At 43.5% G+C, this 19,625-nt stretch overlaps 1 protein-coding gene across 3 annotated transcripts in view; it reads right to left on the bottom strand.

Moving 5' to 3' along the window:
• Positions 1-19,359, bottom strand: part of GABRB3 (gamma-aminobutyric acid type A receptor subunit beta3) — a 227,362-nt gene extending 208,003 nt beyond the window's left edge. For 2 of the 3 annotated variants that reach the window (XM_005559020.5, XM_073995295.1), the window contains exons 1-3: positions 18,472-18,659; positions 18,273-18,364; positions 17,994-18,061 (exon numbers count right to left, since the gene is read on the bottom strand). In XM_005559020.5, the coding sequence (XP_005559077.1) occupies positions 17,994-18,061; positions 18,273-18,364; positions 18,472-18,551 (240 nt within the window). In that variant the 5' untranslated portion in view covers positions 18,552-18,659. Of the gene's footprint in view, positions 1-17,993; positions 18,062-18,272; positions 18,365-18,471; positions 18,660-19,226 lie in introns of those variants that run through there. The other variant, XM_005559021.4, reaches the window with a different exon arrangement.
• Between the last annotated feature and the right edge of the window lie 266 nt (positions 19,360-19,625).

Here is a 19,625-nt window from a genome sequence, read left to right as displayed (position 1 = left end):
AGAGGAAGAATGGGGGAGAGGGAGACAAGACGACCAGCAACAAGGGTCTCTCAAAAGCGAAGAGCACCTGTGCTCAAATGCCTGGCAATGTAAAACAAGAACAGAGAGAGCTCAGAAGCAGTTGAGAAACTTGGAGAAACGTGGAGTCCCTTCTGAGTAGATTTCACCAAGGTGCTGCTTTTCTGGGCACGCTGGAAGGAGTAAGAATTAGGGTAGGGAGGAAAAACAGTTACTGATTCATTTCACAATCAATGTGGATAAATCCAAATTAGTCCAAATGCTCTTCCCAATTACATGTTAATAGCCACTTAACATTTTGTCTCTGCATCAGTAGACCAAACTTTGAATCATATTAAACGATGTCTGACTTTTTTTTCTCATTAACTACATGGAAAACAGTCCCCGAAAATGTTACTCATGTAGGCAAAGTAAACTACTGGTTCACTAAACAACACCTCCAACGAATCGGAGCTCACTTGGCACACCCTCACCGCACTCCGACAAAGATCAAGGCAACAACACAGAGGAGGACTCCTTGCCCCAGAGGTGTGTGCAGGGATGATGTGGGCTCCTCCCAGTGCCAGGCCTGAGACCTCAGTTTCCCCACGCTTTATTTCACCACGGTGCCATGCACTCAAATACCCAAGGGGTGGAGGCTCGGCTCAGTTGTGGAGATTAAACACAGGATTAAATGGAGACTTAAATCCCTTGGTGGAATCTGACCATATGGACCTCCAGATAAAAATCGTTAGAGACGCTAACAATTTTTTTTTTTTTTTTGAGACGGAGTCTCGCTCTGTCGCCAGGCTGGAGTGCAGTGGTGCAATCTCAGCTCACTGCAAACTCCAACTCCCTGGTTCAAGCGATTCTCCTGCCTCAGCCTCCCAAGTAACTGGGATTACAGGCACCCGCCACCACGCCCAGCTAATTTTTTTTGTATTATTAGCAGAGACAGGATTTCACCATGTTAGCCAGGATGGTCTCGATCTCCTGACCTCATGATCCGCCCACCTCAACCTCCCAAAGTGCTGGGATTACAGGCCTGAGCCACCGCGCCCAGCCGCCCCAACAGGTTTTTTCCCAACTTCTTAGGCCTGACTTCTGAGAAACTTTTTATTTTCTTGTGTAAGATTTACTGTGGAAATTAGAATTAGTCTTAATGACTAAAACAAAACAATGACTTGAACGTGTGTATTCTATTGTTCACCTATCAGAATACCAAATATATAATTAAAGTCAATTTTAGTGTAAAGCCAAATTATGTGTTATTTTTTACTATTATATGAGATCATGTTGGAATATTGGCAATATTAAGAATATTTGGGGATTTAACTCAATTTTACTTTGCATTGTAATGTTTTGTGGGCTGCGGTTGTCTTCCCATTTACTAATAGAAATTGATTCTAGAAGGACAGATATAGAACATTCTTGGATATTGCAATAGAAGCCCAGAGTGAAAGATCTTTTCGTGAAAGCTACTTGGTTACATGGATAAAAAAACCTTAAAACAATATTCATACCATTTGACTCAGTAATCTTATTTAATGAATTATATCTCAAAGAAATAATCCATAACACATACAGTAACTTGGGCACAAAGATATTCATCAAAACATTATTTAGTCCAAATCAGAGCAAATAATCTAAATGTCCAACAACAAAACTACTAAGTAAAATATATTATTCAGCCAGTCAAGGGAATACTATACAGCCCTTAAAATAAATGTAAATCATATTTAATAGCACAAGAGTATCTATATAAAGCTATATATAAAAGTATGACAGTAACTTGTATGTACAGTGTGTAAATAATAGCGCATACATATTAAATGTGCATGAAAAGCTAAAAGAAATACATCCAAATGTATTCACATACTATAGTTTTCTTCATGAGGATTTTTTTTTAATTTTGGAAAATAATAGGTATTATAGAAGCAGTAAAAGTGTAATGAGTATCAAATTTCCTAAATAATGGTCTTATCAACTCCACATGGGTCTTCACTTCACAATTTAAACATACAGAACAGGCCGGGCGTGGTGGCTCACACCTGTAATCCCAGCACTTTGGGAAACCGAGGTGGGCAAATCACCTGAGCCCAGGAGTTCAAGACCACCCCAGGCAACATGGTGAAGCCCCCTCTCTACTAAAAAAAAAAAATAGAAAAATTGGCCAGGTGTGGTGGTGCACACCTGTAGTCCCAGCTACTCGGGAGCCTGAGGTGGGAGGGTCACTTGAGCCCAGGAGGCAGAGGTTGCAGTGAGCCAAGATCACAGCACTGCACTCCAGCCTGGGTGACAGAGCAAGATCCCGTCTCGAAAACAAATTTTTTTAAGTACAGAACACTCCACACAGGTAAAAAGTTCCTGCACCTGACACGATGTTAAAAAAAAAATAAAAGTGTAATCTCACGTATGTGTTATGTATAAAGTCACATATGTGCTACGTATAAAAACCCATGGGTGTACAGATCATTTATAGAGTCCACAGCTAAGTAAAGGAGAATGTCTGCCTCACTTCTTTCCACTTAACCATCCTCCTACCTGCTTTCCTCCCTTTCATCACGTCTGAACAGAGCAGGTATCTAAGCATCCCAGACGTCTGCAGCTCTGGAAACCCCTGGAGATTCTTCTGCACCAGTTCCTTGCAGGCTGTTACCCTCTTAGAAACTATGTACCCAACGTGGCTGCCACCAGAGGGATGATGGTAGAAACACTGCAGGTAGTCAAAACCCCCAGCGGTTTCACTTGTATCAGGGGTAAACATTCTAAGAGCTAAGCTAAATAGAATTTAATTTTGGGCACAGTGGCAACTGGTGTATATCTACCTTCTGATGAAACATAGCAAGATATCCCAGTGTCCCAAGTATTTAAAGAAAGAAAACTCCTGTTTCTTATACCAATTGTACCATTTTTTGCTACTCGTATCCCACCATGGTTCCCTTGCGTCTTTCCATGCCTTCTAGTCTGCTGTGGACTGTGTCAGCTCTCCAGGCCAAGTGCCCAGAAACTCATCCCTTTCTTCATTCCTGCCCTGCAACCACGGCCCAACAGCGTCCCTAGGAGCTGTAATTACTCATTCCTCACACATTCCTTGCCCGGCACGCTCAATTGCTCACTCACTCCTGGGCTCAAATCAAACATTCTCTTCATAAGTTTCTTCAATAACTTTAATGTGGCCTTGAGGACTTAGGAGTGTCACAAGTCAAACTTGCAAAGCTTGAACGGAGGCACTAAAAAAGTGGAAAATCCCAAACTATCATCATTTGGATTTACGTCGCTGGACATTTCATTTAGTTACAAGAGCAGTTGTAACAGAGTTAAGCCGCCTCTTAAAGCTAAAGTATTTAGAAGGAAGGAGACAGTACAAGAACACGCTAATCAACATGGAGCAATCGAACTAAAAAGTCAAGTCATGGCAGAGAATACAAGAGGTCATTATTCAGTGATATTATGTATTTTGAAAATTAAAAATGGCAAAGTTCACTGTTTTGCCTCCTTCCAGCTAGTTCCCACTGTTAACCTACAAAATGCAAAGTGCTTTGATCAGCCTAGAATTTAAAAAATCTCTCTCTCTATAGCTCACTTTGCACTAACCTGTTACAGTAAGTGTAAATTAGTTAACAGCACTTCACTGTGAAGCATCAAAACTAGTGTTTTGCCATACATATTCACAAAACCAGTCCCTTACAAGTCCTCTTCTCTACCATCTCAACAGGCTCCACCATCAGTGTAATGGAATTCTAACATGTTTTGTTTTACATTTCAGGGTTTTGTTCTGATGGTTGTTGTTTTCACAGTTTCCTTTATAATGCAAGTGGCCACACAGGAAAAAATCTCCATAGAGATACAATCTAGACACACTCACGCTTTTGTGGTAATACACAGAATATGGTTTAATCATATGTAAGTCTGATGTTGAGTCCCTCCTCCAGCTGACTGACAGTTCCTATTAATACGGCAGCATGAGCAGGTTCTGATTTTTCTGTTTGCACACTATTGCATAATCAAATAGAGTCTTGGGCAAAGGGTGGCATATCAGGAAATTAGATGTCAATTAACAGAGGCTTGCTTTCCTGTCAGCCTTTGTTTAACAAATTCCATCTGCTTTCCTCTGAAGGATGTTGGAGAAGAGAATTTTCCTTAATTATTTTAGAAACTCAGAGATGTGATAAAAGGAGAAAAAATACTGAGTCAAACAGACTCATGAGGTATCCAAACTTGGAGAGAGAAACCAGCAGGTAAAGCCATCACTGCTTATCTCCTAAGGAGAGGTAAATGTCATTCAGGCAGGCAGCTGAGAACCAGTGCAGGACAATCTGCCCCATTAATTGACCTTTTCTTCTTAATCTCAACAAACCAACCAAGGCCCACGATCTGTACCCACCCACCAATTCTCAGCGTTGATTCTACCCCAGGTGTGCTAATTAGCTTACATTTGGAACAAAGTGCATTCCCCTTGTAAGCATCTGAACTTTGCAAGAAGCAGCCATACTTTTAAAAGAGAAAAAGAAAAAACGAAAAAAAAACCAACCTTAAGTAACATATGTGACACCACCACTGTAGACAAATTATGTCAAGGTGGTAAATTAGCGTCAATCGCTTATTTACTCTCTTTACATTGTAATTTCCTCCACACAAACACTAAACCCATTACCAACAGGATTTCATCTACAGCAGAAAAACCTAAGTTGAACACTTGGAAATTTTTTGTGGGGGTCGCGGGCTACTTCCAAGTTTGAGACACACTCCACATTCGGATCGATATAATCCCAATCCTGACTGGGTAGTTTCCTAAAACTTAGCAATCTGCACGTCCACCTTTTTCCTATGACAGAATAAAATCAAGCAATTTTCCTGGTCTCTTTGCACGTCTCTGGTATAGGCAGACCAAAGTCTTCATCTCTACACCTGCAGTGGTTTCCTTGCTTGGACTTTATGTATATAAACTTTTTTTATTAATAAGACTAGGAATCAAAAACAGTAGAATATACCAATTTTTTTTTTTTCTTTTTTGAGATGGAGTCTCGCTCTGTAGGCCAGGCTGGAGTGCAGCGGCGCAATCTCGGCTCACTGCAACCTCCGCCTCCCAGGTGCCTGTTCAAGCAATTCTCCTGCCTCAGCCTCCTGAGTAGCTAGGATTACAGGCACGTGCCACCATGCCCAGTTAAGTTTTGTATTTTTAGTAGAGACGAGGTTTCACCATGTTGACCAGGCTGGTCTTAAACTCCTGACCTCGTGATCCACCCGCCTCAGCTTCCCAAAGAGCTGGGATTACAGGGGTGAGCCACGGTGCCCAGTCCAAACATTATTTTTTGTAGAGATGCTATAATTGAGGTCCAAGCTTAAAATTATCTGCATGAAACGCTGGCTCCACACCCCACACTGGCCGAGTGCAGCACTGCAGACGATACTGACCACACCCCTGTCCTCTTCCTTTTGGTCTGGATTATGAACTCAAAGAATGTTAAGATTGTTACTAAAACACCACAAAAGATTCAAAAATGGTGCATGAATTAAATGTATGTAAAATGTTCTTAAAAACCTGAATACGGACAATTTGAAACCCAACAACAAAAACTAAGGTATTTCTCTACCGGATGGTTCTTCTTAGTAATAAGGGAAATATTATGCTTTGGATACAAGAGAAACATTTTAAGAGCTCACTGAACGTTTTATTCACAAACTAATAATTCTAAATTCAGACCAAAAAAACTAATGCAGCTATATTTGAGACCTGAAAATTACTGAGCATGGATTCGGATGTTAAATCCCAGCTGTTTATGTACAAAGTACCTGAGGCTCAACACACAGCAAAGAGAACCTGAAAAAGAGTTCCCGGGTTCTACACACACCACGCTTTGACAACACAGTTGCGAGCTGCCAGAGGAGATGGGCTCAGTGCCACTGACCACCACGTGGACAACCAATTAAACCACATACGGTATCAAATGACAAGAAGCTACGGTCTGTGTAAAGCAAATAGAAGGTCCCTCATGTTTCAAACAGCTCACGGACTCCAAGAAACACGGAAATCAGAGCTGCGAGGCAACGCAGAGAGCATCCATTCCATACCCTCATTAGAAAGATGATCAAATTGAGTCTGAACGACTTGCCAGAGTTCACAGGAACCCTTCCTTGGGATCTAAGCGTTCTTACACCTCAGATTTTCCACTGCAGAGGGCGAGCTTGAAAGCTAAACCCCCTATGTTCTCTAAAGGCAAATTACCCTGAAGTATAGAAGAAATTGCCTAGACAATTAACATTCTAAACAGTTTATGATAATAAAGTAAAATCTTAAGCCTGGAGAACCATGTTTTATTTAGCATATTTCGTATTGCTTCAAACTCTATCTTTATTTTATGATTGAAAAGTGGTTCTCCAGGCATAAGGAGAAAAAGAAGAATGGATAATGGATTGATTGATTGATACAGATATGGATATACATACATAAGCACTGTATTTCCAAAACAAGAATGCTTCTTTTAAAAACCGGTTTTTTCTGATTCTAAATGCCAACACACACACACAAGCAAACAAAAACCCACCACAATCAATTAACATTTTTGAATCTCTTTGGATTTCTGGATCTGCTTTCATTTACTCACCCATGATCACCACCAGTCTTTTACAATCCCTGAGCCAAGTACAGGTCAGGTCCCAGAGAGGCCTCTGCAGTGGTGGTTAATCAATATTGTCCTCTTATGAAAGTACTGTGCTTCACAGAACAGTCCAGAAAATGCATCTGCCCCCCCAGCTACTGTTAGGGACTATTCCTGAACAGGTATACACTCTTCATAGAATTATACAAAATCAGGCCAGGTGCAGTGGCTCACACCTATAATCCTAGCACTTTGGAAGGCCACGGTGGGCGGATCACCAGGTCAGAAGTTCGAGACCAGCCTGGTCAACATAGTGAAACCCTGTCTCTACTAAAAATACAAAAAAAAGGAGCCAGATGTGGTGGCACGCACTTGTAGACCCAGCTACTTGAGAGACTGAGGCAAGAGAATCACTTGAACCCGGGAGTCGGAGGTTGCAGTGAGCCAAGACCATGCCACTGCACTCCAGCCTGGGTGACAAAGCAAGACTCCATCTCAAAAAATAAAAAAATAAAAAAAGATTCAATATTAGTCATAAGAGAAATTTTAGAGGTGACTTCCTCCAGAGGAGGCCAAATACTTTCATCACTAGAATCTTTCATCCAAACAGAATTTCATTTTATATGGAAATATAACTGACACATAAATTATATACTATACTATATATTCTCATTGTATATAATATAAATTACATGTCACAATATCTGTGTATGTACCAGAATATATTCGGAGATGGAAGGGGGCTCTCCCTAGTGGGATGCAGCGTCAGAGCCCTGCCTGTTTCCTCTGCTGCTACAGCCCCCAGGAGCAATCTCCAGGTATCCAATGCTACAAATCACAGCCATGCCCAATAGCCTCAGGAATCCGTATTTTGTTCTCCAAATTAAGCTACTGTTGTTGATGCCTCTTGCACTTTTTCCTCTTCAATACACACCTCTATCCCATTTATTTATTTATTTATTTATTTTGAGACAGGGTCTCTCTCTGTCCCCCAGGCTGGAGTGCAGTGGCACGATCTCAGCTCACTGCAGCCTCTGCCTCCCGGGTTCAAGATTCTTGTGACTCAGCCTCCTGAGCAGCTGGGATTACAGGAGAGAGCAATCACGACCGGCTAATTTTTGTATTTTTAGTAGAAATGGGGTTTTGCCATGTTGGCCAGGCTGATCTTGAACTTCTGAGTTCAGGTGATCCGCCCCCCTTGGCCTCCCAAAGTGCTGGGATTACCAACATAAAACCCCACGCCCAGCCCCCTTTATCATTTATTCTTACTGTACGTACAAGAAAATAAAAAGGCTTAATACATACAAACCTCCCCTCAATATCACAGAGACTGTTATTGTAAAACAAAAAATCTTATTTTTTTCAATCAATTAATTATAACAAGTGCTTTAATCTTCATTTCTGGAAAATACCACTCATCTCTTTGTAAACCGGTAGATTATTTGTCAAAATTTTGCCTTCCACGATGTGGGCCTGTCACTAAAAGAGGCTATGTTAATACAGCAACCTTCTCTGCTATCGTCATCAATACGGAAGACCATTCTGATTCAGTCCTTTAGCCCCATATTTCTTAAACTGTGTTCTACCAAAAACTTTGTGAAGAAGTTGCTAATAGGGCCCCTCATCCCTTCACAAAGAAAAAAAATTCCGGTCAAACATATCTGGAAAACGTTGAACTCTTCACCCCCCATGAAGATTTACAAAATCATTAATGTATTAAAGAACCTGACAATTCCTGCCCCAAAGAAACCTATTTTATGTGTTTGCCATAATTTCCAATATTATTTGAGCAGAAACACTTTGACTACAGGACACACATTAACATTCTACAGGAAGGTGTTCTCTAAGCAACCGTTGTTTTAGTCCACGCCACAAGGAATGACATCTCACAGGGAATTTTGGTGCCCAGGGCCAAATCAAAAGAAAGATTCAGAAACGAAAACTCATTCAACAGCACAATCCAATACACCCTCATACCAATGAGTTACCCGAAGAATGTTTAACAGCCTCAACAAAGAACAATCAACCCAGGTCTTCAGACAGGTATCCCCGCCCTCTTCCTAGCATGCAGACTGCCTTGAAGAGGCAAGACATTTTGCAGGCCCTGCCTGCCCTAATTGTGAACTCAGCGCCTTCAGCGTATACCAATGGTGAGAAATTATGCTTAGAGGGCACCTGGCAGTAACTCCAGCGCCTCCCAAGGGTTCTTGGCCCACAGCTTTGGAACCACTCGTCTGGGCCATAGGGATGGCCCTGTTTTCCATAACTCGGATATTTTTTCTGGGACAAGTTCACAGGGATCTTCATGTTTAAAGTTACAGTTAATTTTATGGGCTAAGCACCCAAAAAAGAGAATCTCTGCAATAAAACAGTTCAAAGATACACCTTTACTGCAAGGGCCACTGACTCCAAGAATTCACTCAACAAATATTTACCAAGCATATCCTACATGGCAAGAACTGTGCTCTGTGGCCATTCTAGTATATTTTTGACCTGATATGTGGACTTATCTCTCGCATAGAGCATTACAGTCCGCATAATTGGCAAAAATTAATACTATTACAATAAATTATCCAAATTGGCTTTGTTCCTTCACAACCATTCTGGGTCTGCATAGATAACGCACACACACATACCATGGAATAATGGATGACCCAGAAAATTTGTTCCTTCTACTCATTAAAATTAATTATTGTAAAGTCTTATTCAAAACAATAAAATTTAAAAGAACAGTGATGTGATGTTGAGTTAACTGACAAATATTTTACACATATATAGCAAACAGTCAGGGTTATATCATTTTAGACTAGCAGATTTTGTAATCTTTAAAGTTAATACAAAATAACATAAAACAAACGGGCCAGGCACAGTGGCTCACATCTGTCATCCCAGCACTTTGGGAGGCTGAGGCGGGTGGATCACCTGAGGTCAGGAGTTCAAGACCAGCCTGGCCAACATGGTGAAACCCTGTCTCTACTAAAAATAAAAATTAAAACATTAGCCCGGCGTGGTGGCATGTGCCTGTAATCCCAGCTACTCGAGAGGCTGAGGCAGGAGAATCGCTTGAACCCAGGAGGCGGTGGTTGCAGTGAGCTGAGATCACACCATTGCATGCCAGCCTATTTCCTCACCTACAAAATGGAAATGAGGTTAACACCTCTATTACCTACCTCACCAGCTGATGGATCAAATTTGATAATCAAATGTGACATAATACCTGAAGCATTTTATAAAGAGGGAAACTCAGTCTTTATATATATATACATATATACACACACCGGGCTCATGCCTGTAATCCCAGCGCTTTGGGAGGCCGACGCAGGCAGATCATGAGGTCAGGAATTCAAGACCAGCCTGGCCAACATAGTGAAACCCTATCTCTACTAAAAATACAAAAAATTAGCCGGGCGTGGTGGCAGTTGCCTGTAATCCCAGCTACTTGGGAGGCTGAGGCAGGAGAATCGCTTGAACCAGGAGGCAGAGGATGCAGTGAGCTGAGATCGCACCATTGCACTCCAGCCTGGGCGACAGTGAGAGAGTTGGTCTCAAAAAAAAAAAAAAAAAAAAAAAAAAAAAAATATATATATATATATATATATATAGTGTCATGAATCATGGCATGTGGATTCAGCAGTTACATAAAAGGGATTCTTTTATTGTAGAACTGGGGTAAAACATGATGATGATGTAATCAATAAAATTCATATCCTCTTTTAAAAACAAATTAGGACACTTAAAGAACTGTGATGTTCTCAGATCTCAATCTTATTATTTATGTGAAATGTTAGTACCACACATGCCAAAGTTTTTGATATCTGTAGTAAACGCTTCTGTGTGATGTTTAAATTCAGTGGAAAATTGCAAAAAGAGATACATTAGTTAACATTTACACATGGCTTCTAATTCTGGATGTGGTCTCCTGACTACAAAGGAATGAGGGGCAATCTACATTTCAAGCTACAGAGATTAAAAGACTCACTCTCTGTCTTGATTGAATGGCACTGAGCACATCGCCAAGAGATGAGAACTATCTTAGTCCTCTTCTTCCAAATTTTGCAGCTAGACAATCCTCTTAATGGCTGGCATAAATGGCCCAGAAGTAAGTTGCACCGGAAACTTGCAAACAAATGAAAACCACTTCTGCTCCACTGCACTGCTGAGTGGTCAGGGGGAAGGGAAGACAAAGCCCAAAGAATCCCTGTCTAAAAAGAACGTCAAAACTTCCCTAGAATATATGAAAGCTCCACCCTCATATACTTTATAACGAGACACAAAACTTTCAGTGCACAAAGGCACCTGTGTTGGTGCTTAGAATATCCTCACCAGTGCTTACATAGGCTAAATTTTGAGAGAACACTGCAATCCTTTACTCTTCTTTCTGCTCTGAAATCAGCATAAAAGTTCCCCCAGTGAAAGGGGTACCTACCAACTACAGAATACTTGACAGACTTTGTGATCTTTGGTCGGTGGTATTATAATTGGTGCAATCACACAAATTATGGTTGAATTATGTCCTCTAAGGTAAACGCTGTATACACCATATTTAGCCTGCGAGATTCTTCCTGTCCTGAGCCCAAATTCCAAGATATAAAAGTATTTCATTGGAAATTGACTATCAGTTTCTTCATGCACATATGTATTTATTCATTTGTTTATTCTTCATTCATATATTCCTTTCCACAAATATTGAAAAGGTACCTATCAGATACTGGATCCTATGCAAAGAACGGCTCATAGAAACAGCCCTGCCTCACGGAGTGTATGGTCTAATGGAGAGAGATGGAGGAGAAAGACTAAGCAAACAAACACACCAAAAGAATATTTAACACTATAATAAGCGTTGCAGGAAAGAATAAGTTTTCACAGAAATGCAGAATGGGAAATGTCTAATTTAGACAGCAGTGAAGGTCATGGAAGAAGATAAAGTCCCATGAGCCCCTAATGGAACATCTTTTGTTGTCCTGTAGCATGAGGAGGTAGAAAGACCAAAGGAGCAGAACCAGGTCCCAGCTTTGCCGTGAAGTAAGAGTGAGAAAGTCGGTGCTATTTCTGAGCCTATTTCCTCACCTAAAAAACGGAAATGAGGTTAACACCTCTATTACCTACCTCACCAGCTGATGGATCAAATTTGATAATCAAATGTGACATAATACCTGAAGCATTTTATAAACTGCAGAATGGTGTAAAACTGTTACCAACTCCCTATGTCACACCTCAACATGAATGACTAAAGATTTTCAAATGTTTGATAGGCTTCATTTATTTATTCCAAATGTTTGATATAAATAAATGCAATCATCAGCATGCATAAGACCTATGAGAAAGAAAGGTTCAGCTACCCATAGAATAAAAAGAACAGCTGTCACCCATATTAGATTGTGAAAAGTCACTTGATGAATTCAGATGGTTTTCCTTGTGAAAATCAAGAAGCCTGCAGTCCCAAACATGAGTCCTTCTTTCCAAGAGATGTGACATCCTAGGAGAACTCTACACCTCCTATTGACACTTCTCTATTTCTTTTGTTCCTGCATGCATTTCATTAAAAGAACGCTGCCCTCCTCATTAACATCTATTCCATTCTTCATTTAAACGAAGACCAAATCTACAAGATACCCTCATTTGGCAAGTAGCCCAAGAAGCAACAGCTATCTTTTTGAACTCATTTTATTTACCATTATCCAAGGAAATATAAGTAGAATATTTTATCTTTGGAAAAACCAAATGTTGGAGTCAAAGACAGACACCAGTTGTAATTTGGCAACTGCAACTCAATTACCTACCAGACGTAATTCTTTAACTACACGTAAATAAGCAGATTTGCCCCATCACTTCAAACTAAAGACAACATACCATAAGATCCTAGAGCCCAGCACAGGCTCAAGCAAGAGGTCATCCGTAACAGGACGATGCATGTAAGATCCATTTATTCAAAGAGATGTAATATAAGTTTTACAATCCCCCTGAGGGGAAAGGCAAAAAGCATTCTCTTTTTGCTCTCTATGCTACACGTTTTAATATTAAACACAAGCCTCTTTTACTAAAGAGCATATTATGTCAGGTATTATTGTCATCCATCTCTGAAGTTCATTATATGCTTTCTTATCAGTGCCCCAGCATTGATGTATGATCATAACTTATGCATGAAACATACTGTCAGTGAAAAGTAATGTGCTCAATAAACACCCTCGCCTCCCAAATGGAGCAACCTAGAGCCACGCACAGACACACACCCTGGACCTTACCCCTGAAGTGCCTTCCATGTAAGCAGTTTTCCAACCCCAACTGGGTCAGGGAAACAGTCTTCCTTTCTGCTGAGTCATCCCCCAGCGTGCTCCGTAATAAGAGCATTAGCGCATTTCCTACCTTTAAACTGCTAATAGCAATAGCAATTCATATGCAAACTCTGAAAATGGCCCAGGCCTCTCCAGAAGCAAGGAGTAAAGGACAGCCTGCTAACACGTGACAGTGTGGGTGTCCTCACTGAGCTTTTCTCTGTAGACCTCAGCCCTTATGATATCACTTTGGTATCAATTGTGTCCCCACACAATGGGCATCTGGAAACCTCCGACTGAATTCCTGAGGATTAAGTGACTTGCCTGAGGCTAGATGGTCCCATGGACTTGGAAACAGAACCCCTAGCTCCCAATGCAATAAGGCTCTTGTTAAACACACTACATGGACCCCTGGGATTCAGCTCCTCCTGCCTGAGAACCTGGCCAGGGACTGGACATGCTGTGTTCTCATTCAGCACTCTCTGATGGCAAAGCAGCTTCTAGACCCTGAAATGGGGGGCAGGAGACTGAGTAACATAAATTTGGACAAAAGATGTCTAAAAGCTGCATTTTCCAAACCTCTAATCCTAGCTCACTCTAGCCTGAATCTGCCTCTCCTCTTTGCCTCTCTTCTAAAAAGAAGAAAGAAAAACATAAAATAATAGTGCAAATGTGTACGTGTGTATGTCATTTTTGTACACAGGTCAGACTCTATCCGTTTAGTAGTGATATAGCGCCAAAGCTGCTTCTTGAAATGTGCTAAAATTATGTTCATATGCACCACACTTATTTCACACCTAGACATTAAAAAATCGATTTTGAGAAGAAAATGCAACAAGTGAGAAATGAACACAAAACAGCTAGCATAATGAATGCGTATGTCTCATAACTAAAAATACACATTATAGGTTACCCAAAAGGAACTCTAATTTAAAAAAAATAATAATTTTTTATATGCACGAAATGAGAAAAAAAAGTCCTGTAGTTACACTTTCATTAAGATTGAGTTAATTTTAATGGATTAGTTAAGGATGAAGTGATAACAAAGTAGAAGTTAAATTACAGGAATTATCACTATCACTAGAGTCTGAATCTAGTTTTATGTTCCTAATACCACATAGTTAATGAAGTAAAAAGTAAGTACATGTGACTTCTCCAAATTAACAGATCAAAATAATGGCTCATTTTAATAAGTTTTTTAAAACTCTTATTTTAAAACACTGTGTTTAAATTTAAAATCCCTAATTGTTTTATTTTTCAATATTTTATGTTTCCTATACTTGCAATAATTTTTCCCATTTGTTGATCTCTTCATCTATCTACTCAACACATTTATTGTTCACTAGAACCACGGGTAAGCACCAAAATGATAACACACACAGTCATTTTCAGCAGACAGTGTTCTTGGACATACGCAATCTCACTTAAAGAAATATACAGACTAAATCTCAATAATTATCTAGCCATGCATAATTTTTTATAGATTACCTAAAATTTTAAACAGGGGCTAAGAGAAACAAGAGGGAAGTTACATAAAGCAAAATGTTCTTTGATGAGTATCAGGTCAGTTAATTAAAAAAAAAAAAGAGTGTATGAAAAGAAACATTAAAAGATTTAGGAAAAAATGGAAATGTAGAACTCCACTATCCATGAAGCAAGTTATGGCAAAAACCAATGCTAAATATTAAAACACTCAAATCCTTTCCTAGATTGTTTCCACAAAACACCAAAATGAATGATGAGATATGCATTTACATGCATAACTAATCTATGCATGTGTTTATTTGAGGTCGGAGACATTTTTTGGAGGCATCATCGACACACGTTACCAGTAGATAAGGACTGGAATCTACAATTGTTTAAAGCAAAAAGCAACAACAGCATCATTCTTGAGTAGTATCTGTTATTGTTCTCCGCAATGACCCTAAAAAACTCATGAACAAATGCATACACATCTCTCCCCATTTTCAGATATACGTGTTTTTCAAAGTCTTTGTTTTGAACTTTGGTGAATTTGTATTTATTTCACTAAATACACGTTTTCAAAAATATATCTATCAAAACCTGAGGGGAAATTTTCAAGAAAGAATCTTCCAAGATCATTTATCCCTCATTGATTCTACCTCACTATCCCTAATCCTCTACTAAATTAACATTTTGGCCAAAATAATCATCTTATGCCACAACTCAAATCATGTCAGTTACCTGCTTTAAAACCTTTATCATTTATAGGCTCCTTATTTCCTGAAATTATCATGTGAAGTCCTTGGCCTCTGGCAGAACGGTCTAGGTGCACAGGGGTTTGTCTTGCTTTTCCAACTTCGTCTCTCCAATCTCCCCTTCTAAATCTCTGATCCTGTTCATCTATCCATTCAGAACTCTGTCATTTTCTTTCCTAACCCAGAATATCCTCCTTCAAGTAAACCAGTCAGAATTCTATTCATATCCCTCACATAATTTAAATATAATTTATTTCATGAAAGTTTCCACATCAAATACCTCCCTTCTCCCAGCCAGCTTCTCTCGTCCCTCCTCCTCCCTCCCTCTCTCTTCTGTGTGCCTGTCACTTGTTCCTCTAATGGGCCTTGCCACATTCTACCTGTGAACAACCGTTTGTCGTATCTGCTCTAAGAGTGACAACACACTTAAAGTGAGACCATTTCTTACTTAGTTTCATAACTTACCACACTTAGTTTTGTGTGACCAGTAAGGTGATTAATAAAGCTCATTAATAGATTTTACTGTTTTCAAACAACATAACTGAGTGGCAGCTCTAATCCTATGCTCATATATTTTCTGTTCTTTCCCTCTAAAACGTGAGTCCCTAAATGATATTTAACCATTGCTCTATTTGAGGTTTCTTTAGGAACAGGTGAAATACCATAATTATCATGCACAAATATTTTAAGGAAAATCAGATTTTTCTAGAGCATGATGTGACCAATCTGCTTATGGGAGGAAGATATTTTCAATGGCTGACATTCACATCTACCCAACAGCCTTCAGTCTCCAATTCTACTCATCCTCAATATTTGTTTATAATAAGTGTGTGTTTACAGAGCCAGAAAAATTACTGTCCTAAGAATGCAAAAAAAAAAAAAATGCATACAAGTATATTTTGGCATGCTATATATACTTATTGGCTATGGAATATACACTTAAAGATTGTTCAGTACAATGGCCTGTATCTTCCATTTGTCTTTCTGTTACTGGGTTTGGAGAAAATTGAGACACTTCAAGTCACAGACTACGAATTAGACAAACATTGATGAAGTTTTTAAAGCTATCAACTAACAGCATGATGCCAGAACAACTGGAAAACTAAGTTTAAAAAATAACTCAAACAAATATGTGATGGTGTGCAACAGCACACTCTCCTCACTCCCCAAATTATTTTACTAACGTGTAGAGCTCTTGAAGGGCAAAATCAATACATTTTCTCTTCCACCTGCCATCCTCCGATACAATGGTTTTTGACATAATAATCCACTAAATAATTAACTTCTGTACTAAATTGTCTTCTCTAGAGAATGTGAAGTCCCCAGTTGAGAAAATCACAGATCACAGAGTGTGGATCTTAAATGTATTGTTTCCTTAAAAGCACAAAACAAACACATTGAGTAAAATCACTTTTATAGTATTACATAAAAAGTAAAATACACATGTTAATTTTTATTGTAAGGTAATTTATGACTCACATTCCTTCTGTTTCTTGCTAATTACTGATATAATATTTGACTTACAAATGTCCTAAGTGACACACTTTGAAAAAAGGTACATTTTTAAATACATATGGTAAATTTAAAAGCTTTAGATTAAGAGTGAAAAATTAATGACAACACCTTGGCGTGGTTAAGTTTCTTCCTACAAGATCCTTAGTGGTAGGTATTTTAAAAGTACCTCACTAACATCTATTTTTAAAAATAGTTTTACTTTGTGTATGTGACTTACTGAAAAATTTCTCAAAATATTGTCCACAAAATACCCGCTTCAAAATATTTGAAGAAGCAGTTTTAAATGCAGAGACCCCAAGACTCCAGCCTACCTTGATCAGAGTCCCTTGGAGTGAGGAACTAGCAAGCATGCATTTAAAGCAAGTTTGCCCACGTGATTCCGACGCACACCAGAGTTAAGAAGCCTACGGAGTGGATCTAAAACCACGTCTCACTGTAGTCTCAATGTCGTATGTCCGAAAGAAAAGTTGCAAACGATTCCTTCCAAAACCTATATATATATTGTTTATAAATGCTCCTTCTAGAGCGTCCCTCAGCAGAAAACTAAACTAGTTTTCAAATCCCACGGCGTTTCAGCTCAATTAACAAATGAAAGAGCCATCCTTCTCCCGATTCCCCGGCGTCCTAACGCGCTCCTGGCAAAAGCCCGCTTCGCACCTCGGGGCACTGACCTCCTCCCGCTTCCCACAGTCAGAATACTGAATCCAGTCTGCATCCACAGAAGACCGAAGGGACCCCGGCTCACCGGCCTCCCACCCTCCCGGCAGAGCGGCTCCTCCGAGCCCAGGCGCGGCCTCCTGCTCTCCCAAGCAGCGGCAGCCGGTCAGCACCTCGGACAGAGACTGGCGGGGCCGGGCCCGGGTCAGCCGGTCCAGGAGGCGGCCTGGGAGGAACCGCAGAGACCACCCCTGGAACGCACAGACCCCCGTCTTCGTTCCCGTTTCCTGCAGCCAGCACCTCTTTCCAAACGACAACAAAGGAAACCTTAACTATCTTACCTAGAACACGGGAGCCACCCCCACATCTCGCCTCTCCCGGTTCCACAGCGCCTGTTGCTAGGGAGGCGAGACGGCGCTCGGGAAGCCCCGGGACCAGGCAGCAGAGCGCTGGCGGAGCTGCAGCGGCAGACGGGAGCGCCAGGCCGGCCAGACCCCTCCGCAGGAAGGCTGCGCCCTCGCGGCTCCGAAGCCAGCCAGGCCCCCGAGCGCCCCGGGCGGGTGCAGGGAGCCGGGCAAGCGAGGGGCCGGCGCCGGGGAGCGCGGCTCCCTCTGCGGGCCGGGGAAACTCGGCCCCGGCCGAAGAGGCCTCCGGCCCAGCCCTGTGGACGCCTGTGATCCCAGACAGCGGGCCGGGGGCGCGGGGACCGCCCTGGGAGGGCGGGCACTCACCATGTTGACTTCGGAAACCATGTCGATGCTGGCGATGTCAATGTTCATCCCCACGCAGACCGGGGGACCTGCGGGAAGCGCAGGACACGGCGATCAGCCCAGCTCCGACGCGGGGCGCGGGCGGCTCTGAGGACTGGGGGCTACCCCAGGAGGGGCGCGGGCGAAGGGCCCCCACCCCCACCCGCCGCGGCTCCGCGGCTGCGGCCCCCGCCTCCCTCCGCCCAGGCCGCCGCCGCCGTGGGTCGCGCTTCCCGCAGCGGCCGCGCGCAGCCCACTTACCCCCGAAGTCGGGTCTCAGGCGAATGTCGTAGCCTTTCAACAGCTTGTCCACCGTCTCCTTCACAAAGGACATGTTCCCGGGATCGTTCACACTGGGGGAGGGGCGGGGGGCACACAGAGCGGGTCAGGGGCGGCTCAGCCGCCCGCGCCCCGCGCACCCCGCGCCCTGCCCGCCCGCCGGCCCACCCGCCGACCCTACCTCTGGGCGCAGCACACCACAGCCACCAGCACCGGGGCCGAGAAGATGCCGAAAAGCCTCCCTCCCGCAAGGCCCCACATCCCTCCGCCGCGCCCCGGCACGGGGGAGGGGGCGCCCCGCCGCCGTCGCGACCCGCAGCCGGGGCTGCTCCTGCTGCTGCCGCCGCCGCCGCCGCGCTGGCCCGGAGCGGAGGAGGGCGGAGGGGGAGGAGAGGAGGGGGAGGAGCGGGCGCTGGGAGGGGAGGGAGGAGCGGGGAGGAGAGCGGAGCGCGCGCGGGCGCGGGGCGGGGGAGGAGACCGGAGAGTCGGAGGCGGAGCCGGCGCGCCGCGCACCCTGCCCTCCCCCTCGCTCGCCGCGGCCCGAGGCCGGGGCCCTGGGCGCTCCCTCCCGCCTCGGCGGCCGCCGCACGGGACTCGGAGCTCCGGGACCGCGGAGTGCGGGGGCGGCCCGGGCCGGACGCTGCGAGCGGAGCCGCGGCTGCGCGGAGTCGGGCGGGGCTGGGGGTCGGCCACGGAGCCGGCTGCTCTGGGCTCTCGGCGGCCGGGCGAGTGCGGGGACTGTCCGCAGCCTCGACGCGGGCATAAGCGGCGGCGGAAACGCTGCCCGCCTACCCCGGCCCCCGAAGTGGGCCCCGCACGACGACCACCGCCCGCTGCGGCGCAGCCCCGGAGCCCCCGGGCCGCGCCTCTGCCCGCCGGACTGCGTGCTGCCGCCTCCCGACGGTGCCTGCAGACGCCGGGAAGCCCCCGCCTCACCTGCGGGGCTCAGAGCCTCGGGTCCCCAGGGTCCAGGAGAGCCAGATGGGCAGCAGGAGCGCCAGGAGCCCGGAGCACATGGCGCTGTTCCTTCGGCCTAACCTGCTGGGATCCGCTCTCCCCCACCGTCTCCGAGCATCCAAGCGGCGACGCGGGGATCCCCGCCCCTACCCCCACCCTCAGGCTTTCCCGCCTGACCCGTCTTCCAGCCCCTGGCGTGGCGGCCCGATTCTTCATTTATAAAATTGGACCATTTTTTTAAAAGCTGCTCCTTAAACTGCACCTCTTACCCTCACTCCTGAACATTTCTTAGGCGCACTGAGCGCTTTCTGCTCCCATGTACACATATGTAATGGATGGTTAAGAGAGGCCTGAATATGTGTTTTGTTATCAGCAAAC

Source organism: Macaca fascicularis, chromosome 7 (genome assembly GCF_037993035.2).
Source record: "Macaca fascicularis isolate 582-1 chromosome 7, T2T-MFA8v1.1".
NCBI classification, from domain to species: domain Eukaryota; kingdom Metazoa; phylum Chordata; class Mammalia; order Primates; family Cercopithecidae; genus Macaca; species Macaca fascicularis.
This window is presented reverse-complemented; position numbering and strand designations above follow the sequence as displayed.